The 26,533-nt window shown below is 39.0% G+C and overlaps 1 protein-coding gene across 1 annotated transcript in view; it reads left to right on the top strand.

Moving 5' to 3' along the window:
• The first annotated feature begins 8,635 nt into the window (after nucleotides 1–8,635).
• Nucleotides 8,636–26,533, top strand: part of LOC117090212 (ankyrin repeat domain-containing protein 62-like) — a 32,020-nt gene continuing 14,122 nt past the window's right edge. Inside the window, exons 1-3 of the mRNA XM_033222269.1 lie at nucleotides 8,636–8,762; nucleotides 25,368–25,401; nucleotides 25,670–25,811. Of these exons, the coding sequence (XP_033078160.1) occupies nucleotides 8,737–8,762; nucleotides 25,368–25,401; nucleotides 25,670–25,811 (202 nt within the window). The 5' untranslated portion in view covers nucleotides 8,636–8,736. The remainder of the gene's footprint in view (nucleotides 8,763–25,367; nucleotides 25,402–25,669; nucleotides 25,812–26,533) is intronic.

The following is a 26,533-nucleotide window of genomic DNA, read 5'->3' as shown; positions in this document are numbered from 1 at the left end:
TCCATCTCCCAGGCTCAAGCGATTATCCTGCCTCAGCCTCCCAAGTAGTTGGGATTACAGGCATGAGCCACCACACCTGGTCAATTTTGTATTTTTAGTAAAGACGGGGTTTCAACATGTGGTCAGGCTGCTTTGAACTGCTGACCTCAGGTGATCCACCCCCTCAGCCTCCTGAAGTGCTGGGATTACAGGTGTGAGCCGCCGTGCCCAGCCAGAATTCTACATTTTTGATGTGGTCAGATCCATCAATCTTTTCCTTTATGTTTTATGCCTTTGGTTTAATGCTAGAAGTCTCCCTTATCCCCAAAGGATAGAAATATTTGACTACCTTTTATCTAAAACATTTATGTGTTAATTTTCTTTATTTTTAGTAAATTTTACATTCAACTTCTGGTAACAAAATGTTAACAAAACCCGTAGTTTTGACTCATTTCTACCTCCAATATCCATTTGAAATAATTCATCAAACGTAATAGAGCAATTCTGTGTCACTCATGGAAATTAGAGAAAGGTCCCTTTCACAATCCTGTCAAAAATGGTACAGGAGATTTCTGAGTAAGGGAATCCTGGCCAGGTAGATTTACTATGTGTAGTAACTTTTGGGAGAAATTAAACTGAGATCTGCACCATTTCTGACCTGATGCCTTTCTGTCAACTCAGCTACCAAGTCTTAAGTAACCAGACCTCTCTATGTGAGACTGACAAGCAGAAAAAAGACTTAGTATTTCAATATAAAGTGATGAGAATGAAGAAGATAATAATAATAACTATAGAGCCAAGTACTACTGTAAGTGCTATAACATACATTATCCTATTTTATCCTTAGAAGAACTCTACGATGAGGGTTTGACTATACCTATCAAATAAACCAGCTCAGAGGGTTTAGGTTAACTGCCATTCAAGGGTCAGAACTAGGATTCAAACCCGAGTTTTTTCTAGTTCAAATGCCTGTGCTTTTATCATAGACTATTACCTCCATAAAACAGGGAGACTAATCTGAGAATCCAGAGAAAATAGCTTCTAGTGAAAAGTATGCAAGAAGTAAGGGAAATATTTTTTTTCACTCTAATTTGTATTCTTGGTGAGACCTGAGAGAAAGCTGCTTTAATATAACCAGAGCTGGCTGCCATGAAGAAGAGCCACATTACACAAGAAAGAGTTCTTGAATAAGAAACACATGACTTCCAAACTAATGAAACTCCACGGAGGCAGGAAATAGCAGATCTGGCACTGCCCAAAATGGAATTACTGTATTAGGAGCTGGGCTGGAAGAATGATCCCAAAATTCAGCGGGGAAAAGTAGGTAATGCAATGAAATGGTGAGGGAAAAGAAAATAGATGTGGAATCTTTTTTCAAAATATTCAAACAAATTTGTAATAGAATTTGCAGAGCAGATGATGAAGAAGAAATAAGCATAAAAAATACTAAAAAAGGCCAGGCACAGTAGCTCATGCCTGGAATCCCAGCACTTTGTGAGGCCGAGGTGGGCAGATCACCTGAGGTTGGAAGTTCGAGACCAGCCTGACCAAGAGGGAGAAACCCCTGTCTCTACTAAAATGCGAAATTACTGGGCATGGTGGCGCATGCCTATAATCCCAGCTACTTCGCAGGCGAAATCGTGGAGAGCCGAGATCCGCTATTGCACTACAGCCTGGGCAGTAACACTGAAACTCTGTCTCAAAAAACAAAACAGAGAAACAAACAAAAAAAATTTTGCAGAGCTGAAGAAAGGTCCAAGTCAAATTAAAATATTTCACTAAGGGCTAGAAAATATTACTACTGCACAAGAAAACAAAATTCCTAGACGTATCTTGGTTAAATTTCTGAATTTTGAAGACACACACACACACACCAGAAATAAAGAAGTTTGTCTCCAAAAAGAGAAGCTAGTTTGCCTCATGCTCACATCTGCAATGCTCAATGCCAATAAAATTTGGATCAAGATTACAGGGCACCCACGAAAATAGGTCATAACTCAAATACAACTCAAAAGTCTACATCTGGCCTAACATTCACAAACGAGGGCAAAGGAAGTCAACAGGCAATGACTGAAAGGTTTATCAACTACTCATTTTTTCTGGAAAAAAAAACCTCAAAACTTACTGTTTTTCAAAAAAATAATCAAAATATAAAACAGGAGAAAAAGTTCTTCATGATCTTGTGGTAGGCAATGATTTCTTAAACAAGACACCAAATATTCTAATCTTAAAGGAAATAGTGGCAAATTGGACTACTTAACAGTTAAGAACTTTGGTTCTTAATGGTTCATGTGATGATACCAGTAAGAGAACTAAAAAGGCCAAGCCCCATGGCACATGTCTGTCATCCTAGCACTTTGAAAGGCTGAGGCAGGAAGAGCACTTGAGCTCAAGAGGTGGAGACTAGCCTGGACAACTCCAAAACTCCATTTCTACAAAAAAAAAAAAATCAACAATTACCCAGACCTGGTGGCAGGGCCTGTAGTCTCAGCTACTCTGCAAGCTGAGGTGGGAGCATCACTTGAGCTTGGGAGGGTGGAGGCTGAATTGAGTGGAGACTGTGCCACTGAACTCCAGCCTTGGGAACAGAGTGAGGCCCCGTCTCAAAAAATAAAAAACAGAATGAAAAAGAAATCATCAGAGTGGGACAAATTATTTGCAATACATTCAACCTTCTAAAACAGAGAGAGAGATAACTCAACTCCAAATATATAAAAAATCGGATGGGCATGGTGGCTCACACCTGTAATCTTGGCAATTTGGGAAGCCGAGGCGGACAGATCACTTCAGCCCAGGAGTTCAAGACCAGCCTAGGCACATCTCTACTAAAAAAAACAAAAAATTAGCCAGACCTGGTGGCGCATGCCTATAGTCCGAGCTACCCGGAGGCTGAGGTAGGAGAATCACCTGAGCCCATGGAGTCAAAGCTGCAGTAAGCCGAGATCAGGCCACTACACTCCAACCTGGGCAACAGAGAAACAGTGCAAGACCTATCTCAAAGAAAAATAGATGATTGATAGACAGATAGATAGATAGATAGATAGATGTGTGTGTATATATATGTGTATACATGTGTGCGTGTATGTGTGGGTGTGTGTCTGTGTGTGTATGTGTGTACATAGAGAGAGAGACTCCAGGCTGGGAGCGGTGCTCACGCCTGTAATCCCAGCCCTTTGGGAGGCCGAGGCTGGTGGATCGCCTGAGGTCAGGAGTTCAAGAACAGCCTGGCCAACATGGTAAAACCCCCGTCTCTACTAAAAATACAAAAAAATTTAGCCAGGTATGCTGGTGGGTGCCTGTAATCTCAGCTACTTGGGAGGTTGAGGCAGGAGAATCACTTGAACCCGGGAAATGAGGTTGCCGTGAGCCAAGATTGTGCCACTGCACTCCAGCCCAGGTGACAGAACAAGACTCCATCTCACAAAAGGAAAAAAAAAAAAAAAGAGAATCCTATACATCAATGGAAAAAGGAAGAAACCTTCAGGATAAATTGACAAGAGATCAACAGATTTGAATAGTCACTATCCAGGCCGGGTGCGGTGGCTCAAGCCTGTAATCCCAGCACTTTGGGAGGTTGAGACGGGCGGATCACGAGGTCAGGAGATCGAGACCATCCTGGCTAACACGGTGAAACCCCGTCTCCACTAAAAAATAGAAAAAACTAGCCGGCGAGGTGGCGGCGCCTGTGGTCCCAACTCCTCGGGAGGCTGAGGCAGGAACCCGGGAGGCGGAGCTTGCAGTGAGCCGAGATCGCGCCACTGCCCTCCAGCCTGGGCGACAGAGCGAGATTCTGTCTCAAAGCAAAACAAAACAAAAAAGATGAATAGAAATTTGTCAGATAGTAGAGGACAACATTTCAGATATAAAGAACGGAGTGTACACTGATGAAGGGGTAAAGAGAAAGTCATATTGGAAATTATTAGTACTAAATAACAGGCTTAGTGTGTTGTTACAAAGGTACTATTATAAAGTGAAGGAAATATACAGTATTACTTTATCTGTTTCTTTTGGATTTTTAATTTTTTTTGTTTCTGGTGGTTTTGTTCACTGATGTTGGGTGGATGAAATTGTGAGTGAATCTATGAGATGAATGTATGGCTTGACTCTAGTGACATCTAGTGTCTTGCCAGTGGTTTGTTGAAGTTTTGGAGAATTAGAAGTATTTTTTAAAGAAGATTAAGCTTTAAATCTCATTTTATAAAAAAAAATATGTTTTTTGTTCATGTTTATAAAGGCTATAGCTTTTACCTAACTGTTCTAAGTAGTTCATTTTAATGAAATGTACGGCTTTTTGAGCGGAACAAGACTAAAAATGACATCAGAGCAAGACAGCCTTCAAAGATCAGTGAAAACAACCAGCTACAGGTATGTAAAAATTTAATTTCAAATTTCTGGTTTTCTTTGCTTTGGTAACATGGCATACTTCAAATAAATTACCCGTGGACTGTCCTTTTAGAATCAGTTGATTATAATTTAATATTTAATTTGAAAACATTTTAATTGGCTGTAAAACTGAAAATATTCTCAGAATCTATAGTGATTTACAGCTAATCTTTTCCCTTGGAAATGAAGCCAAAAGTTCCTGAATGTTGTTTGCTGTTCATTTTTATAACATCCTAAATAATAAAAAGGTAACATCAAATATTGAATTATAATTGTAAGCAATCAAAATTATGAACATTTAACACTGATGGCTGCTGACTTGGGTTCATGTAAAGGAGTAATCATTGCTAATGGGTCAAAATTTGCAACTTTATATATTATGGGTCACTAATACTGTGATGAAAAATGTATTCTCCAGTGTTTTTTTTTTTTTTTTTTTGAGACAGAGTCTCACCTTGTGGCCCTGGCTGGGGTGCAGTGGCTGGATCTTGGCTCACTGCAACCTCCACCTCCCGGGTTCAAGCAATTCTCTTGCCTCAGCCTCCCGAGTAACCGGGATTATAGGTGTGCACAACTATTCCCAGCTAATTTTTTGTGTCTTTAGTAGAGATGGGGTTTCACCAGGTTGGCCAGGCTGGTCTTGAACTCCTGACCTCATGATCCACCTGCCTCGACCTCCCAAAACGCTGGGATTACAATTGTGAGCCACCACGCCTGGCACGTGATTTTTAATTGACTTTAGTATCTATGTTCAGAGAGAGAATGGGGTCATAAAGTCAACCCAACTGCCTGTCACGAGAACCAGACTTGCAGAATGGGAGCTTTGGTGTGAGGGTACAAACAGTAACTTTCTAACTTATTTCATAGAGCAAATCTGTAACTATTGTTAATAAATTTTTAACCTGTTATTAGTGGACCTTAGAATATATTGAAACTTGACTTAAGACCATAGTCTATGCAGAACAGGTATATAACACTATCATTTTATAGTATGTGATTTGAATAAATGGTAAGAATTTGGCTTTGTTTTCTGGTTAGTGTCAATTTTGATTGCCTACTCACCAGTTAGTAATCTTTGGAAAAAAGCTCTCAAGTATGCACTGTTTGTTGAGTATCACTATTTCAGGTACACTGAGATAAAATCTTCCTAAGTGAAGGATGCCTTTGTAATACTGCAAATCACCTTTTAATTCATTTTTGGTAAATTAAACACAAAACGAATTAATTTTAGTTCAAACAGTTACAAAGTTAATGTTGATGGTTGATATGTTTCCCCTATTTTAGGCTAATGCAAATTATTTTTAACTTACTAATTACCATCCAGTGATTAGAGTAGATAAACATAGATTAAGAAGTTTAACAGTTAAAATTTTATTATTTTTTATCTTTTATTTTTCCATACTTGATTATTTAATGACAAAGTTACCTTTAAAACATGCACCCTGACAGAAAAGACATCTGACAATAAAACTAACAAATTAATCTTCCAGTTTGCATCTGCAAAAAATGTCTCTACAAATAGAAGTGAACAAGTACTATAATAGACAGCATATATCTCTATATGCAGGACTCCTTTGTGTGCAAAAATAGGAGAAAGCATGGGTCAAACCAGGCAAATGAGGGTGGAAAAAACTTTAAAACTTCATCACAATAGAGTTGAAGGAGAGTTTGAATGAAATTGTGAGGAATCCAAAACTTCTGTTGTTCAGAGGAAGAGCCACTACAGGAAGAAGAATGTAAAGAACATACCCTCTAATTCGACAAATAATATACATGACTGTTAGGAAAAAATGCATCTAGAGTAGTATGCATCCTATGCATCCTATGTGTAGTATTCCAGATATTTTCTGAACAAAAATAGTTCAGTCTCATAAATATCTTTCCTTTTCATTTCTACTCTGGGTCCTTGGAATATGTTTCCCAGTCACCTTCTGATTTTTATTTTAAAAATGAAAATGAAATATGCTGTGAAAATAATAACAAACCAGACACTGTATATATTTTTAACACAGACCAGGAGAATTTTTATAATGACCCAGAAAGTACAAAAGCGAGGAACCCAGAAGTGGTTATCACTGAAATAAAAGAAGACCAAGAGTGTTACAGGCACATGATGAAAAAAATAACCAAAATAACACTAATTGCAAATAGGACATCAGAAATACGCTGCCTCAGTTTAGTGATCCAAAAAGTCTTTTAGATTTGTGGCTTACCTCCTCCAGAGAAATGGAGCATGTGAGTAAACAAAAAGGTATGGTGCTTCTCTTGTTAACAGACGTTTATAATAATACAAAACCAATACAGAACTTGTTCCAGAAACCATTATATCATAATTGCAGTGCAAATAACTATAAAAGAATAGAATTTGGATTAGAAAATGTGCATTCCTCTCCACCACACAGTGACAGAGTGCCAAAAGTACATCTGGAAGAACAGTTACAGCACAATATACAAAGACTGAAGAATGAAGTAGGCATATTAAAACTAGAGTTCCTGACTTTGAAGAAAGAAAAAGTTCAACTTGAGAAAGACTTAGAGGACCACTTGCTACTACCTGTTTTTTTTCTCTTGATCACTTATCTGGTGCATTCTACTTTTTTACTTATGAAAAGCTCTTGTGTAAAATGGGGCTACTAAATACATAATTGTGTGTGGAAATAGATTATTTTTCTATGTAAATGATAGAAGCTCAGGAGAACATTCTACAGTCTTTGTTTCTTAATCAACCCAAGTCTATCTATCAATTTTCCAAGGGGCAGAGGGACAGGGAAACACATCTATTCATATGCCATGGATATGGATACTTGTGAACTAGGGTAAGCATACAGGAAATTGCTTAAACAATGTAATGAGCTCTAGGATCTAATTTTTCCCTATTGAAGATGAATTGCACTTACTTAATAAAGTTGGAAATCAATGGGAAAGAAGCAGTGACATAAAAATCTATCTCTCCTTGAGAGTTGGAACAAATATTTATACTCAGAGGAATCAGTATATTGTATGTTGTGCTTTCAGGTGTGCAAGTTGATTCATTTCACTCAATGTTGGGGCTTATAGTTTCATTATGACCACCTTAAATATGTTTGAAAACAAATGTATATAGATATATCTATTTTTTAATTACCACTTTTACATGTTTCTGTCAAATCAGATTATAATGTGATTTTATTTAATAGAGTATACGTTTTTGGATGTATAACTTTATCATACAAGTACCATAGATTCTCAGCCAAAAATTTAGTTTTTGACTCCAAAGTAGAAACTTGATGTCTGTACATCGAGTTTTAAAGAAAGACAAAAATCTGGTGATACCCAACTTTAAAAGTAAAAGTAGACGAGGCCTCTCAACACCTGCTGAGGCAGTAAGTTACTTCCCAGAGTGATACTTTGAATTCTTGTGATTAATTTGATGAATGTATCAGGTAATTTATCTGACTCAGCATTACGAAATAGCATTATTGGTTTTTGTACCATAAAATGCTAGGAAATGCCACTTTAGGAGCTATAGATGAGTCATTTAATCTTTTTTGATAACAGGGCTAAAGTAGATAATTACACTGTCTGTTCTCCAGCTATAAAATGTCATGGTTAGTGAATGTGAAATTTGGAAAGCATCTCATTTTCCAGAACTCTACTGGCACCTCAGCAGTTTCACTCTGCTGCTTCTGTGGTTTCGAATTTTGGTTCCTGTATTTCAGCAGGCACCTTCACAGTTTTGAAGTCCTAGGATCTGAATGAAAAAAGAAAGATAAAGACAGTGGGGAAGCTTACCCCAGAGAGGGAAAAGCTTCCTTTCTGTTCCTGAAGCCCCACAATGTCACATCCTCTAAATCTGGCCATTCAGTGTAAACTCCTGGAGGTAAAGATAGAAGAGGACAGATTTCATGGCTTTGTCCTTTTATTCTCTGCTTCTGCTCATCACAAGAGGGTGAAATTTACATTAGACAGCAAAGAGTGGATGGAAACAACAGCACAAATTTGGAACGGACCCTTTTTGAAAGTTTGGAAAATTGTGTTGTATTCACTCAACAGAAATAAATCAGACTTTATATGACTTTCAAAGGAAAAATCACACTATAACTTACATAATAATTATGATAAAATGAAAGCAAGCAGAAGTATTTTAATGACTTATGACAGACTGAAGTTATAAAATGAATGAAGACAAAAATGTTCTTTCTGTTGGTTAAAATAATGACAGTTATTCTCAGTATCAAACTTTCATTGCAGCTTGCAGAAAAAATGAGAAACTGCAGAAATAAGAAAATGGAAGTGGCAAGAAACCTACATGCTGATAACAGTGACAATGATGATGATGATGATGAATTAATTTAAGAAAGAAGAGGCAGAAAACCTGATAATCATCAGTTTCCCATGCAGAAGAGTGAAGAGTATAATAGGTAAGCTTATAGCAATATTTGATAGTAGATTATTGTTATTATACTATCAATGAATTCTAATTTCAGGTAATATGCATGGTTAATGAATTTTATGCTTTCACTAGGGATATTCTGTCTTATGTGGTAATCAGAAAAATACAAATTAACAAGCAATTAGATACAGTTTTTCCAAGCATATTGGTATTTTATTAAAAAATAACTATGTGGGCAAATGTGGGAAAAAAAGTTCTCTCGTACACTTATTTGGTGAATCTTTATTGAAGGGTAATTTAGTTAGTATATGTCAAAATTTCAAATATGTCATTCCTTTAACATATCAGCTTTACTTCTGAGACTGGATCCTGCAGGAAATATGACTTTACACATACACACAAGTTATGGACATTTATTACATGTTACATATACATACAATAGGCCAACATATATATTCTGATATATGTATCTGTGTGTGTGTGTGTATGTTGCCCTACTGTATGTTATATATATACGTTGGCCTATTGTATGTTATATATATAGGCTACATGCATATAGACATACATACACACACATGCATATATTTCTTATGTATTTCTATGTGTGTGTTTGTAACATGTTTATAAAACATCTCAAGTATGACAAAAGTGTGTTAAGGATATTAATATATGTTACATGCTTACATATGTTAAGAATTTTCGTTATAGCATTGTCATATCAAAAAACTGGAGATAGTCTAAAATCCCATTAATGAGGAATAGGTAAATTGTCATACTCATTAAATAATGTAGTTTGAAACTTTCTTTTAAAAATGAGGTAGGAGCTATAGTATACTGATTATTTCACCAGTAAAATATATTTAAAACATTTAGTTTGATAACACATCTTAAGTAAATTTTGTTAGATTATCATATTGTAATTTCTTGTTTTTTGAGATGGAGAATCTCTCTGTTGCCCAGGCGGGAGTGCAGTGGTGCAATCTCGGCTCACTGCAAACTCCGCCTCCAGGTTCATGCCATTCTCCACCTCAGCCTCCCAAGTAGCTGGGACTACAGGCATCTGCCACCATGCCCGCTAATTTTTTGTATTTTTAGTAGAGATGGGGTTCACCATGTTAGCCAGGATAGTCTCGATCCTGACCTCGTGATCTGCCCGCCTCAGCTCCCAAAGTGCTGGGATTACAGGCGTGAGCCACTGTGCCCAGCCTGTAATTCTTAATACTTGTAATATATTGAGTTGCAAAAGGAAACTACATGCTACCTTGGCACTTTACGTTACCCAAAATTGCTAGTTATGTCATTTGCTTTTTGTTCTCAATGCATGAGTGCTTGCAGGGGCCATTGAAAATAATATGCTGAGAATAGATGGGGCTCAAGGACAGTGTCTCTAGCTAGTTGCACTTTCAATGAACTCCAGTAGTCAAGGATACTATCTCTAGTTGAACTTTTAATGAACTCTAGTAGGCGCCAAGAAGGCAGACAAAATAGGAAAGAACTTAGAAACAAAACTAAGCAGTGGGTTATATCTGGGTGCAGAAAGTTTGTTTTGTATTATGTCATTTTTGCTGACGTGGGATTTATGGGGTATAAATAAAGTGAGGCGGAGGCCTTAGGCGCGGCCGCCATGTTCTCTGTTTGTCTTCGTCTTTTGTGTCTGTGTCTGTTCATTCTCACTACCCCCGGCACGGGCCCCAACAAGTGGCGCAGCGAGCAGGGTGCACAGGGTGAGTAGTGGGGAACAAGAAGGGGAACCCCCTAGGAGCGGGTAAAACCCGGGAATTAATTAAGGGGAACCTTCTTAAGCTTTCATTATGGGGAATTCCAGTTCCTTGGCCTCGGAATATGTAAGATTATTACAAGGGCTTCTACTTTCTATTGGGGTTGATGTAAAAGAGAGAACTTTGCGGAAATTGTTTGCTCATGTGGAACAACATTGCTCTTGGTTTCAATATCAAACTGAAGTACAATTAAATAAGCGAGAATGGCAACAGGTTGTTAAAATCCTTCGTCAAGCGCATCAGCGCGGCGATGTAATGTCAGCGTCTTTGTGGGCCCTTTGTGCCACTATTACTCAGGCTTTGGAGCTCTTAGAGACAGACTCTGAAAAGGAAGAAGGCAGGGATGAGGGTCTTTGAAGTCTCCGCTAGCCGTTTCTCCTCCTTTAGATAATTCTGTAACTGAAGGAGAAGGTCCTTTGCGTGATAATGTGTCTCATGAAAAGGAATCAGAAATTCAAAAGGAGCTTCAGCCGGTTGTTCAATTGTTACAACAAATTTTACAATTGCAGTTATCTCCCCCTCAGCCTTCTCCTCCACCCACTCCTGTTTTTACTTTTCCCGTGGTTCATCCACCCCCATCAGTACCTAAGGCAGAAGAGGAGGACAGTTTTCCCCACCGCCACCGTCAGTGGAAATGCTGCCTCGTTCAGGCACAGTTTTTGCTGTTCCTGCTTCTACTGCCAAAGCTGTAATTAAGGTATTGGATTCTCAAGAGGATGAGGATCCTTTACAATTGTTCCCCATTATTAGGCAACCTTTTGGTCCTAATGACCAATTTCCTCAAGGGGGTATAAATGTACAGTATAATGTTCTTCAATTAAGTTTCTTAAAGAAATGAAGGCAGCTATTGCTAATTATGGCCCTCAATCTCCTTTTGTCATGGGGCTTTTAGATTCTTTTCATCTGAAAATTTGTTTTTGCCTCTTGATTGGGAGACTTTGGGGAAGGCTGTTTTGGATCGCTCTCAATGGCTTCAGCTACGCAGTTGGTGGCTGGAAGATGCCAGAGAGCAGGCTCGCCGTAATGCCGCTAGAAATCCTCCAGGGCCAACAGAGGAGCAATTAACAGGCACTGGTCAATTTGCTACCGTAGAGGCTCAATCTGGACTTGAGGACATAGCATTATCGCAAGTTAAAGCACTTTTTTAAAAGCTTGATGTAAAGTAGAACCATTAGGAAAAACTGCCTTGTCTTTTGTCAAGATTTTACAGGGCGCAAATGAACCTTATCCTGATTTTGTGGCTCGGCTTCAAGATGCTGTAATAAAGACTGTGGGTAGTGGGGCTGCCGGTCAAATTCTGGTAACCACGTTAGCTTTTGAGAATGCAAATCAGGAATGTCAGAGGCTGTTGCGTCCTTTAAAAGCTGCTGGAAACTTACAAATAGAAGATTTTATTAGAGCCTGTGCAGGAGTGGGAGGGGCTGCTTACAACGCTCAGTTGTTTGCTGGAGCTTTATCTAAGGCATTCATGGGAAAAAAGGGAGTTTGCTTCCAATGTGGAAAGACCGGTCATTTAAAAAGGAGTGCCGTAAGTTTTCTAATAGGAGTGACTCCTCTAAAGTAGAAATTAAAAAGCTTCCTACTGAGCCCTGTCGTCGTTGCGGCAGAGGACGACATTGGACTAATGAATGTCACTCTAAGGTAGAAAAACGGTAACTCTCTCATTTCTAAATCGGGAAACTTGCAGAGGGGCCCTTCAGCTTGGGGCCCCCACAACAATACAAGCCCTTTTCAATTGCAATTTCCAGTCAGCTCAGGGGTTCAGCATCAGCAAACCAGTCAGCCAATGTTAACCCCCAATTTTCAGTAGCTCAGCTTTTCTCTGCTACTTCCGGTAGCGCCGCTGCTGATGTGGCGATTTTACAAACTGTTGAACTTACCCCAGAAATGGGAGTTGTTAAATTAGCCACAGGTGTTTTTGGGCCATTACCTTCACATACTGTTGGATTGCTTATAGGACGAAGTAGTAGCATTTTACAAGGTTTACAAGTTCATTTGGGTGTTATAGATTCTGATTATAAAGGGGAAATTCAAATTATGGCCCAAGCTCATAAACCTATATCTCTGAAAAAGGGGCAGCGAATTGCACAACTCCTTGTATTGCCCTATTTTCAGTTTCCTTCACGGAAGCAAGAAAGAATTGGAGGTTTTGGAAGCACAGGTAAACATATTTTTTGGGAAACTTTAGTAACTCAACAAAAACCTTTGTTTCCCCTTGAAGTGGAAGGAAAAATTTTTCAGGGTTGGTCGACACTGGAGCTGACGTTTCTATTATTGCCTCTGATCAATGGCCTTTACAGTGCCCTAAACGGCCTGTTGCTGTTTCTCTTACAGGATTAGGTTCTGCCTCTGAGGTGTATCAAAGTTCTCAATCCTTAAATTGCCGAGGGCCAGATGGTCAAATGGCCCAAGTTCAGTTTTATATTGTTCCTATTGCCCTAAATTTATGGGGGCGAGATTTATTGCAACAATTTGGAGCTTTTGTGTCTATTCCTCATGTTTCTAATTCTGCCAAGAATATGATGTTCCGCATGGGCTACAATCCTCTTGAAAAATCTTTAAACATGTAGCCACTGTTCAACAGCCTCAAGCCCTTCCCTTGACATGGAAAACTAATATTCCTGTGTGGGTTGAGCAGTGGCCTTTAACATGTGAGAAGCTTGAGGCCTTGGAAAACTTGGTTCAGGAACAATTGTCCTTAGGTCATATAGAGCCTAATACTTCTCCATGGAATTCCCCTGTCTTTGTGTTAAAAAAATAATAAATAAATAATAATAATAATAATAAAATAAAATAAAAAATAAAAAATAAAATAAATAAATAAAAATAAAAAATAAATAAAATAAAATTAAAATAAACAAAAACAAACAAATAAAAAATAAAAACGGTAAATGGAGACTATTAACAGATCTTCGTGCTATCAATGCATGTATTCAACCCATGGGATCCTTGCAACCTGGCCTTCCTAACCCTTCTATGATTCCTCAAGATTGGTTGCTTATGGTTATAGATTTAAAAGATTTTTTTTTCTATTCCTTTGGATCAAAACGATTGTGAACGTTTTGCCTTTTCTGTCCCTGTTTTAATAATTCTCAGCCACTTTCTCGATATCAATGGAAGGTTTTGCCTCAAGGAATGTTAAACAGCCCCACCTTGTGTTAAGAGTTTGTTCATCGAGCTCTGGATCCTGTTCGAAAATGTCATCCTTCTGTTCTTTTATATCATATATGGATGACATTCTTCTTGCTGCACCCACTAAAAAAGAGCAGCAGATGCTTTTACATCCTTACAAACGCAACTTTCTTTATACTCACTTAATATTGCCCCAGAAAAAATTCAAATAAATTTTCCTATTCAATATTTAGGTTATACCTTGGGAGCGCAAAATATTCGGCCCCAAAAGATTCAAATTCACGTGATCATTTAAAACATTAAATGACTTTCAAAAGCTTTTAGGGGATATTAATTGCATGCGTCCTGTTTTGGGAATACCAACGTATCAGTTACAACATCTTTTTTCTATTCTAGAAGGAGATACAGCTCACGTCATTTAACTCCTTTAGCTTTACAGGAACTCCAGCTTGTAGAGGAACAACTTCAAAAGGCCTCTATATTATATCCTTCCCGACGTTCCCCTTTCCTTTTGCTTATTTCATACTTTACATTCTCCTACAGGTATGATTCATCAAACAAATCGGCCGTTAGAATGGATTTTTTTGTCCAACAAAACATCTAAACGTTTGGCTATTATATTGATCGTTTAGCTGAATTGATCATCAAAGGACGGCATCACTGTCGACAACTTTGGGGAGGAGACCCTTCCTTCATTATCTCTCAATTCACTCATAGTCAAATTACTTATCTTCTTGCTACTTCTGATTCTTGGCAAGTTGCTTGTGCCTCATTTGTCGGACAATTTTCTACCCAATATCCTAAGTCTCCAATTTTTTCATTCTTCAGACACATTCTGTATTGCCCTTTTCACCCATATCTTTATTTCCTGTTCAAGGCCCTACCTTTTTTACTGACGCTAGTAGTAATGGTAAAGCTGGATATTGGAGTGTTCATCAATCTCGAGTTACAGTTTACCCTTACCCCTCAGTGCAACAGGGAGAACTGTTTGCTATTCTCATGGTCTTACTTGATTTCCCTTCCACCAGTTGTAACATTGTTAGTGATTCTCAATACGCCGTCTATGTTACTTCTTATATTTCTCAAGCCACTCTACCTCTTTGTGCTACTTCTTCTCTTCAAAAACTCTTTTCTTTATTGTCTTCTACTTTGAGCCAGCGTCGAGCTCCTTTATTCATCACTCATCTTCGTTCTCATTCTCAACTTCCTGGACCGTTAGTTCATGGCAATACTCAGATTGATTCACTTTTAATCGGCCATCTACAGGCTGCAGAACAAGAACATGCTCTACATCATACTAATAGTTCTGGTCTTCAGCGACGATTTCATTTAACTCGTAAACAAGCTCGTTCTCTTATTCGAGCTTGTCCTTCTTGTGCTCCTTTGAGCATTCCATCTTTTCATCCCGAGTTAATCCACGAGGTACTCAAGTTAATCAGATTTGGCAAATGGACGTCACACATGTCCCTTCTTTTGGATGATTAAAGTATGTTCATCATACTATTGACACTTTCTCTCATTTTCAATGGGCAACTCCTTTACCATCTGAAAAAGCTGATTCTGTTATTACTCATCTTTTGGCTTGTTTTGCCGTCATGGGCATTCCTCTAATACTTAAAACTGATAATGCTCCTGCCTATGTTTCTCGTAAATTACAAGTTTTTTTACAGCAATACAATATTCAACATCTCACTGGTATCCCGGGCAACAGTCAAGGCCAGGCCATTATTGAGCGCGCAAATTTAACCTTGAAAACTCAACTGTTAAAACAAAAAGGGGGAAATGAGTCCCCCAGAAATCAGATTTTAAAGGTTTTGTTTGTTTATCTTAAATTTTTGAATCAATGGAGACAATTGCAGGACTCCGCTGCTGTAACTCATCTTTCCTCACCTCCTTCGACAATAGTCCCCGTCGATAATTTAAAGGTTTGGTATCCTAATGAAGAAGGTAAGTATGCACAGGGGCAAGTTCTAAAACAGGGACGGGGTTATGCTCTTATCCTTACAGGGAGTGGACCTGAGTGGTTTCCTACAAGGCGATTGAAACCCTGTTGAAAAAAACTGGACTCAGCATGCATCTCTTCCTTTGTTGGATGTGTCTCAGCGGAGGACTTATTTCCCTTAGTGAGGCTTTGTATGAATATTGGACTTATATTCCCTTTCCACCCTTGTATCAGGGAGTCGCCTGGGGGGAGGCGGAAGTTAAGGTTTTCACCAATGACACTACTTGGATGCCGTCCCCCTATATGGACAAGGACAACATAGAACGGGAAATGGGAATAATAAACAGCACATACCAATTTGGAGTGGAAGGACTTCCAATTTGCATGGGAAATAGTCCTCATTGTCTCCGGAAATCACATGAAGCTTGGGCTGTTCGCTATAATCATAGCCATGTGGCTGCCAATACTGTTATTATTGTAACTAGAAGTTTTCATTATAATCATACTGTATATATTAATGAGACTATTCCTAGTTCCTTACCTTTTTGTCCTATTCCAGAGGTTTCCCCTAATATTGAAGTATTGGAGTGGCAACATTGTCGGGGAATTAAGCCCCGGATTTTATTAGAATATAATGGGTTGCAAGTAATTGATTGGAGTGTGCACGGTGATTTTCAAACAAAATTTAGTCACATACCTTTAAGATGGCACCGGGTAAATAAAAGTATTGTTGCTGACGGTAATGAAACTTCAGTATGGCGTGAAGGAGGCTTGTCGCCACCTATGCCTCATCTTAGATACTCTTTACAAGTACAAAGTCATCTTTGGAAGTTATTAGCTGCAGGTGATGCCATTAGTACTTTCGTGGGAAATATGTCCCTTAATCTTTCTAACCCGAATAACCCTTTTCATATTCAATTACGGCGGAATGTCTCCCGATATATATTGCTTGTGTCCGAAAGCCTTACCTATTGTTAGCAGGACATTTAACATGGGATAATGATACGGGGATTGTTAATTGTAAAGATACGTGTACATTTTTGTCTTGCCTCAATCATTCTTGGTGGCGCAGTTTTACGGGGGATATTTATATCCTCAGGGCTCGTAAGGAAATTTGGCTACCTGTCAACCTTACGCGACCATGGGGGGCATCACCTCTTGAGACTTATATTTGGACTTCCCTTCAATGGACCGTCGGGCTCTTGGACTTATAATTGCCTTGGTAATGAGCCTTGTTGCCATTGCCTCCACCGCGGCTGTGGCGGGGCTCGCGTTACATCAAGGCATACAAAATGCTGAATTTGTACAGCAATGGCATGAACAATCTCACCGGTTGTGGCTGCAACAATGAAACATTGACTCCCAACTTGCCGAAAGATTGGACAACGTGGAACAAGCTTTGACATGGCCTGGAGATCAGCTCACTGTCCTCAGTACTCGAGTAACATTGCAATGTGATTGGAATTCCACGCAATTTTGCGTAACACCTGTGCCTTTTAATGTTTCTCAGAATTGGACCAAAATCCGAAGATTAATAGGCCATAAAAATATTAGTTTGGACATCCAAGAACTCACTCAAAAATTTCTGTAGCATTTCAACAACAATTGCATGTATTGTCCGGAGCAGCTATACTATGCCGGAGATGGGTCAACGCCTTGCTGCTCTTAATCCATGGACTCAGATGAAAACATGGATTTCTACAATCTCTGGAAGTATATTGCTTTGGGTGCTTGGATTGAGTCTATTTCTCCTAATAATCCGATGCTCCCTCCGTCGCATCCCAAAACAAAAGAAAAACCAGGAACAAGTATGGGCTGCCTTTCTAAGATTGAGGCAACAAAAAAAAAAGGGGGGAAATGCAGGGGCCATTGAAAATAATATGCTGAGAATAGATAGGGCTCAAGGACAGTGTCTCTAGCTAGTTGCACTTTCAATGAACTCCAGTAGTCAAGGATACTATCTCTAGTTGAACTTTTAATGAACTCTAGTAGGCGCCAAGAAGGCAGACAAAATAGGAAAGAACTTAGAAACAAGAGGAGCAGTGGGTTATATCTGGGTGCAGAAAGTTTGTTTTGTATTATGTCATTTTTGCTGACGTGGGATTTATGGGGTATAAATAAAGTGAGGCGGAGGCCTTAGGCGCGGCCGCCATGTTCTCTGTTTGTCTTCGTCTTTTGTGTCTGTGTCTGTTCATTCTCCACTACCCCCGGCACGGGCCCCAACAAGTGCTCAAATATTGAATTCTCAGAATAATCTGAATATTCCCAAGGGATTGCACATGGGGATCTGTACTCCATGTAAATATTCAGCGCATTGGTAAAACTTGTTAAACTATATCAAGGGATCTTTGATCTGCCGAGTCAGGAGTTGACCAGTTTTTTCCTGTAAAGAGCCAGATAGTAACTATTTTAGGCTTTCTGGACCAGAAGTTCTCTGACATCTTTCACAGACAATGAACGAATAGGTGGCACTGTGTTCCAAGAAAACTGTACTTACAAAAACAGGCAGTGGGCTGAATTTGGCTCACAAGTACTGATTTGCTGACTCCTGTGCCAAACCAGGGTGCTGCTAATGCAGTGAACCTCCTGTTTAGAGGCACTCTGAATGCCTGCCATTATCCTTTTAAAAGACATTTCAGCATGCACGGCACCATATTTGACCACAGTGACTTCCTATGATATAATTTACAAAAATTCCGTTGACAAAATAAGATTATTTGAATTTTCATCTTTTTTCATCTCATAGAATTTAATATTTTAATATGACAAACCCTTTTGGTATTTGATGAGTGTAAAATATCTCAGAGTTGGGTGATTTTTCTCAGGTAGGAAATACTGCCCTTTAGCCTTTCTGTGGTCTTTATTTATAAGCACGAGCAAAATGATAACCAGCTTTATAATATAGAAATGTTCAAGGGGTTTCTAGTTCTATAATTTTATGATGTTATTTATACCTTGTCTGGCTTTTAAAATGCCATATATATGTAATTTTTAAAAACTATTAAGGGTTAAAACACACCATGTAATTAATCCTTAATCATTATGAAAGGATTGAAAAATACAGTTTAACAAGAAGAAAATTAGATCATGCATGATAATGCCACGTGGGCATGATGTCCTTAAAATTAAACTGCTTGTACTCATGGACTCAAGTTTCCTTTCCATTCACTCTTGAACTCACTGCCATAATTTTCACTCTCACCACTCTCCGAATTGTTATTCTCCATGTTGTCACTGATTTTTCACTGTACACATCTAGATATAATTTTTTAGATCTCATTTTGTGTAACCTATCAACAATACTTTCACTTTCTTCACTGGCTCTCAGAATCTCACTCTCTGGCCTAGATTTTCCTCCTGACTTTCTAGTCCATCCATCTTAGCCTGTTTTGGTTACATCTCCTCGTCTTCTACCTTTCACAGATTAAAGTGACCCAGGGCTCAGTTCTTGAGCTTTTATCTTCTGATTTACCAGCTTGTATATGCTAATGATTTTCAAATTTATATCTCCAGCCCATTTCTCTCCTTAATTTCAGACCTGTATATCAGCCTGTCTACTTAACATCTCTCCTTGATTAGCTATTAGGTATGTCAAATTTATCAGGTCCAAAATCTGGTTACTGATGTTCTTCCTCCTGCCTGCCCCTTATGTAGTCTTGTTGTTTCATTAATAACAACTCTTGCAAATGCTCTGCCGAAAACCCTGGTGTCCTCTCTGACTCACACATTCTCTCTCTCTCCCTCCCCAGAGATGACCCCCATCTCTGGCACTCCACAGCTAAGATGTTGGCAGATCTCATCAGGTCTAACTTCACAATATATCCAGAAACCCAGCACATCTTTCATGTCCAAGCCACTCCACTATCATCTGATTGGCCATCTAGAGTAGTGTAATAGACTGCTAATAGGTCTTTCTGTTTCTCCATGTTTAATCCTCTTTTTGTCAATTCTTTACCCAGTGAACCTATTAAAACATGTCACATTATGTCACTCTTTTGGTTAAAAACTTCTAGTTGCCTCCCATTTCACTCAAAATATATGCCAAATTTTCTCCTAATACTCCAAAGGAACCACAGGATCTGACTTCTTATTTTCCTGACTTAGGCTTCTGCCTTTCTCCTCTTTCCAGTCTGCTGCAGCCACACGGAACTTCTTTCTATTTTGTGAACACACTCTGCATCCCTCTGTACTGGGCAGTTGACTCTGTATGGAGTGCTTTTGCCTTAGATATCCTCCTTGCTTACTCTTTCCATTTCTTCAGTTCTTTCCTTAAAAGCCACTCTCTCAGCAAGGTCTTATCTAGTCATCCTAATATTTTCGCCACCTTGCCCCTCTTGCACATGAACATTCCTTTTTTCTGTTTCAGTTGTTCCTCTCTAACATGCTATATATTTTGCTTCTGCTGTTAGTTGTTTTGTTTACTTGGCGCTTATGAGTAGGATTTTGTCATCACTGTGTTTTTCATTGCCTAGGAAGGGACCTAGCATATAATAAGTAGCAACTCAATAAATGTTTACTGAATGAGTGAGTAGAGTTTATCCTGGTGTATGGTTTTAAACATTAATACTCACTTAAAATACAGTTTGACATGGGTTCATTCTGACAGTTTTACCTGGCAATTATATGCCCTTTTTGGATTCTTTGGACTCTTTTTAATGAGCTATACTCTCTGTATAAATGGTTTTCTAATTCGGGAGCACACCCCAATATTGTGGTCACTCAGCTTTTCTTTTTTTTTTTTTTTTTTTGAGGCGGAGTCTTGCTCTGTCGCCAGGCTGGAGTGCAGTGGCGCAATCTCGGCTCACTGCAAGCTCCGCCTCCGGGTTCACGCCATTCTCCTGCTCAGCCTCCCAAGTAGTGGGACTACAGGCGCCCGCCATCTCGCCCGCTAGTTTTTTGTATTTTTAGTAGAGACGGGGTTTCACCATGTTAGCCAGGATGGTCTCGATCTCCTGACCTCGTGATCCGCCGGTCTCGGCCTCCCAAAGTGCTGGGATTACAGGCTTGAGCCACCGCGCCCGGCCAGCTTTTCTTATTAGAAATAGATACTATGCTAAAAGTTTCTAATAAAATCATTCTATTTTCAAACAAAATTCTATCTAATCAGAATAATGCTAATTTGAACAATATATAAAGACATACGGGTATTTTAAAAGTGTTTTCTCCCTTTAAGGTAATTTCACAGTTTCTTTCAGGTTGTATGTAGCTCATGGTATTTTGAAAACTTAATTCAAGTGAAACATATTAAAAACTGTGGCACAAATCCAACTGTGACCCCATGTCTAAGAGTCATTGCTTGCAGGCAGTGAGCTCCAGCCTTTTAGCGTAGCATTCAAGTTTAGTGTAGCATTCTTCTCTCAGTGTTTACTTTCATGTGTTTTACACTTTACCTTTCAAGTTCCCAAGAAACAACTGGATGCCACGTGCCTAATCCCTGTGCTCACATTCTATTCTCTATGTAGAATCCCTGTGCTCACATTCTATTCTCTATGTAGAATGGTTTTCTCCTACTCTTTCTGGTTTTGTTTTGTTTTTTGTTTGTGTGTTTGTTTGTTTGTTTTGGCCTGGTGAGCTCCTCTTGTCTTTTGCCTCTTCCATAAAGTCTTCCTCATGCTCAGATATAATTTTTTCTAGATCAGCTCTTACGTATTGCGTTGTGTCATAATTACCTGTTACCTGTTTTGCTTTTTTTTTCTGAGACAAAGTCTAGTTTTGTTGCCCAGGCTGTAGTGAACTGGCACTATCTCAGCTCACTGCAACCTCCACCTTTCAAGTTCAAGTGATCTTCATGCCTCAGCTTCCAAAGGATTATAAGCGTGTACAACCACGCCAACTAATTTTTGTATTTTTAATAGAATCAGGGTTTTTCCATGTTTGCCAGGCTTGCCTCAAGTGATCCACCTGCCTTGGTCACCCAAAGTGCTAGGATTACAGGTGTGAGCCATCATGCCCGGCCTGGTTACCTGTTTTTGTTTTGTTTTTTGTTTTGTTTTTGAGATGGAGTCTTGCTCTGTCACCTAGGCTGGAGTGCAATGGTGCAATCTTGGCTCAGTGCAACCTCTGATTCAAGCAATTCTCCTGCCTCAGCCTCCCAAGTAGCTGGGATTACAGGCACTCGCCACCACGCCTGGCTAATTTTTTTTTTTTTTTTTTTAGTAGAGTCAAGATTTCACCATCTTGGCCAGGCTGGTCTTGAACTCCTGACCTCATGATCCACCCACCTTGGCCTCCCAAAATGCTGGGATTAGAGGCGTGAGCCACTGCGCTCGGCTGATTACCTTTTTTATTAAAGCTGGGAATATACATTTCTTTGGATATGTTGGTAGTTCAAATTGGTTTTTGAATTAGTAAATAAATTGAGATGAAGAAGAGTATGAATTTCACAATAATTTTTTATTCTTTGTAAGTAGAATTATTAGAAAACATTGGCTTTTTAAAGGATTTTTTAAAGTAGTGATCATCCCTTGCATGTGAAGGAAGTAAAGAAAAATGAAAATTTAAAAAATACACCTCAAGGCCGGGCGCGGTGGCTCAAGCCTGTAATCCCAGCACTTTGGGAGGCCGAGGCAGGCGGATCACAAGATCAGGAGATCGAGACCATCCTGGCTAACACGGTGAAACCCCGTCTCTACTAAAAAATACAAAAAACTAGCCGGGCGAGGTGGCGGGCGCCTGTAGTCCCAGCTACTCGGGAGGCTGAGGCAGGAGAATGGCGTGAATCCGGGAGGCGGAGCTTGCAGTGAGCTGAGATCTGGCCAGTGCACTCCAGCTTGGGTGACAGAGCGAGACTCCGTCTCAAAAAAAAAAAAAAAAAATACACCTCAAAAGAACCGGTCATTACACCAGTGTTTGAGAAGGCCAATGTACTTACTGGTCTTCTACCCAGTCTAGAAGACTGGCAGTCTTCTATAAAAGTAATGATAGCAGTTTTAGTGAAATGGTTAAGGATGAAGGAGGATAAAATCTCTAATTTTCTTATCTCCCTGTGAACGAATACTAGCAGTGATTACTTTATCTGGAAATAAACTAGTGTAGACAGCCTAATCTAGAGGATAGTCAACTGTATCAATGCTGCTGGAAGACTGATTAAGATGATGATTAGGGCCGGGCGCGGTGGCTCAAGCCTGTAATCCCAGCACTTTGGGAGGCCGAGACCGGCGGATCACGAGGTCAGGAGATCGAGACCATCCTGGCTAACATGGTGAAACCCCGTCTCTACTAAAAAATATAAAAAATTAGCCGGGCGAGGTGGCGGGCGCCTGTAGTCCCAGCTACTCGGGAGGCTGAGGCAGGAGAATGGCGTGAACCCGGGAGGCGGAGCTTGCAGTGAGCTGAGATCCGGCCACAGCACTCTAGCCTGGGCGACAGAGCGAGACTCCGTCTCAAAAAAAAAAAAAAAAAAAAAAAAAGATGATGATTAGTGCCCTTGTCAAGGAGGAGTTTCAGCTGGTTGCCATGGAACCCTGACTGTAGTGCTAAACACAGACAACTCCTGAGAGAACTTTGACTGCAAAAGGAAGTAGAGAAATGAATGGGTAACAAGTGAAGAAGAATGTGAGATTCAAGGGACTTTTGTTCATTTTCAATTTTAAAATGGAAACTGTTAGAGAGTATTTTTGTTTGTTGTTTGGAATAATCCAGTAGAGAAGAAATGTGTTTTGGAATTTAGTTTTGTTTGCATGTGTGGGCTTTGGAAAGTTTGATCCATTCTCTTTTAATATTATATAGTAAATCAATTCTTACAATTTCTATTCACGTATCATTTTATTGGAAGAGGTTTTTCTTTCAGAACTCGTTCAGAAATGGAATATTTTAATGTAATGGTATGTGAAAATGATGACCTAAAAGTTAAATTCACATGCATATATTTTTAGAATCTGTAATAATAAACATACAAACACTTGAGTCATATTGAATAGAATTTAAACATTCCTTGATGATTTATGTATCACAGTACCTTTGAAAGTAGCATCACGAATAGCTGTGCTTTAGCAAGGTACTCTGAAGAAGTAACAGGTGTGTCACCTTTAAGGTTTTTCAGATTGTGGGGAGGGGGAGGCTTTCTAATGAATAATAGAAAAGCAAAACTCCTGAAAAAATTCATTGCAGACTGTTACTTTTGGATTGTGTAGTTCAAAGGTAAAAAAAAAAAAAAAAATGTTTCCCTGGACCAACCAACAGACTCTTTGACATGTATTGTACACTCAGTTAGTGTTGGTCGAACGCATGAATAGTTGAAAGGATGAATGAATATTTTTGGTGAATTTCTTTAGAGAAACCAAATTTTCAGATTACTAAAAGGTTTCAAAACTGCATAGGTATAAAATCTTACTTTAAAACATTGCAAGACTCAGCGATTATTATTTGTAGTCATAGATAATATTAATTCATCTGCTATTATATTACTTGTAAACACTTGAAAATAAATATTGCTTTCATAGCGTATTATAGAGTATCCTGAAACACGTATTTTGGAGCCAGAGTTCTTGGGTTTGAATGCTTAGTCTGCTACTGACCAGTTTTATGGGCCTGGGCAAATTATATGGCTTTTCCTTGACTACTTTCTTTTTTTTTTTTTTTTTTTGAGACGGAGTCTCGCTCTGTCGCCCAGGCTAGAGAGCAGTGGCCGGATCTCAGCTCACTGCAAGCTCCGCCTCCCGGGTTTATGCCGTTCTCCTGCCTCAGCCTCCCAAGTAGCTGGAACTACAGGCGCCCACCACCTCACCCGCTAGATTTTGTATTTTTTTAGTAGAGACGGGGTTTCACGTATTAGCCAAGATGGTCTCGATCTCCTGACCTCGTGATCCACCCGTCTCGGCCTCCCAAAGTGCTGGGATTACAGGCTTGAGCCACCGCGCCCGGCCTTTCCTTGCCTACTTTCTTCCTGTATTAAATGCCTAGTAAGTTACCTACTACACAGAACTGTTGGGAGGATTCAAGACACTTAAACACTTGTACAGTGTTTAGAATAACAGTACCTGCACAGTATGTCCTGAAAAGCTCGCCAATGTCATCATTTAAATGAGGGTTTCTCTTACATAATTAATATTTATCACATAAGTCTTAGTACCAATAAAGCTTGTTTGCATATGAAAGGGCAACAAGGCCTGGCACAGTGGTCACGCCTGTAATCCTAGCACTTTGGGAGGCCAAGGCAGGTGGATCACCTTAGGTCAGGAGTTCAAGACTAGCCAAGCCAACGTGGTGAAACCCCGTCTCTACTAAAAATACAAACAATAAATAAATACATAAACTGGGCGTGGTGGCAGGCGCCTGTAATTCCAGCTACTCAGGAGGCTGAGGTAGGAGAATCACTAGAACCCTGGGGGTGGAGGCTGCAGTGAGCCGAGATCACGCCATTGTACACTGGCCTGGGTGACAGAGTGAGACTCCGTCTCAAAAAAAAAAAAAAAAAAAATGGAGGGGGGCAACAAGAGAAAAAACTAGTGTGTTATATATATTTTTTCTATGAAGTAATGCAAGTAACATGTTTCTTCTTTTTCTTTGGCTGTCAGAAAACTTGATCTAAACTTAATTTTTATATTAGTAGTAATATATTTTATTTGTCCTATAATGCTACCCTTTCATTTATAGTTTTATCCCCTTGTAGAAAATAATTGTATTTTATGTCACCTGTGAAAAATGTCCTGTAAACTTTATGAACAGGAGAGAGAAATTACAAATACAGAGGTTTATTTAAGAAGTAGTTACAGATATTCTTCGTATTTTACATATTTACTATTTGCCTGATTGGAATTTTTGTTTTTTTTTTTTTTTTTAGGCTTGCAAGGAAAACCTCTAATGAAAAGAACAAGGTATTGTAAAAGTAAATTTTCAAGGATGTTGTTGAAAATCCCTTATTAAAGTTCACTTAAAAACAGAAAATCCTTTGTTGTAAAGACATTGGCTTTCAAAAAGCAACAGCAAAACCATTCATAAAGGTACCCTTTTAACCAAAGTCAGTTATTTTAAGAAGTGCTTTGGTTTTGCTCATAGAAAAAGATGAATAGTTCCCACTGGTGTACATTTAGTATTTGCCATAAATGTTTGGTAGACATTTTGAAACAGTGTTATTTATTATAGGTTAAAAGAGATCTGTGTTCCAAGGATGACCTCAATGACATGATTTGGTCGCCTGAAACATCCTCAGAGGATGATGACTTGCCTTATTCCAATGATAACAACTTTATGTTATTCATTGAACAACATGGAATGGAGCATAAAGGTAGGACCAATGCATAAATATAAGGCTTTTTCCCTATCCTGTAGTAATGTATGCACACATTGCTTAGCACCGTACCATAGACCACTGATGTGTTACAGGGATGTTCATCTCAGAAATCTGCCTTTACCCAGGGTCAGGTTGTCATTATCTCATACCTTGAATACTGTGATAACCTTATAACTCTTCTCTCTACTTCCCCACCTTCCAAAACCATGGTCTATTCTGCAACCATAATTATATACATTTTTAAAATTCACATCTGATCACGTTACCTGCTTGCTTAACACCCAGCTGCAACTTGTCATTGCTATAAGGTAAAGATGACAATGCTCTAGCTTTATACTACTTCATTTCATACCCTTGTTTCTCTCTGTGTCACAGCCAGTGCCCAGGTGTTTGCTCCTACAATCCTTAGCTTTAGTGAAATATAGTTGATATATGTTAAAGTGCACATATGTAAGATGTATAATTTAGTAAGTTTTGACAGGTGTATACACCTGTGAAACTGTCACCATAATCAACACAGTTATCATATCCATTACCCACAAAAGTGTCCTTTGCTGCCTTATGTTCCCTTTAGAGAAAAACTGCTAAATGTTTTCCAAAAGATGTGTACCATTTTGTATTGTCATCAGCAGAATTGGACAGTTGCAGTTGCTGCATTGTTACACTAAGTACTGCAGTATTTATTTGTAGCCATTCTCATGGATGTGGTTACTGTG

The sequence above is a fragment of the Trachypithecus francoisi genome, unplaced genomic scaffold (genome assembly GCF_009764315.1).
Source record: "Trachypithecus francoisi isolate TF-2019V2 unplaced genomic scaffold, Tfra_2.0 Contig00977, whole genome shotgun sequence".
Lineage (NCBI taxonomy): Eukaryota > Metazoa > Chordata > Mammalia > Primates > Cercopithecidae > Trachypithecus > Trachypithecus francoisi.
The sequence above is the reverse complement of the archived record's forward strand: the minus strand, read 5'-3'. Positions and strand labels throughout refer to the sequence as shown.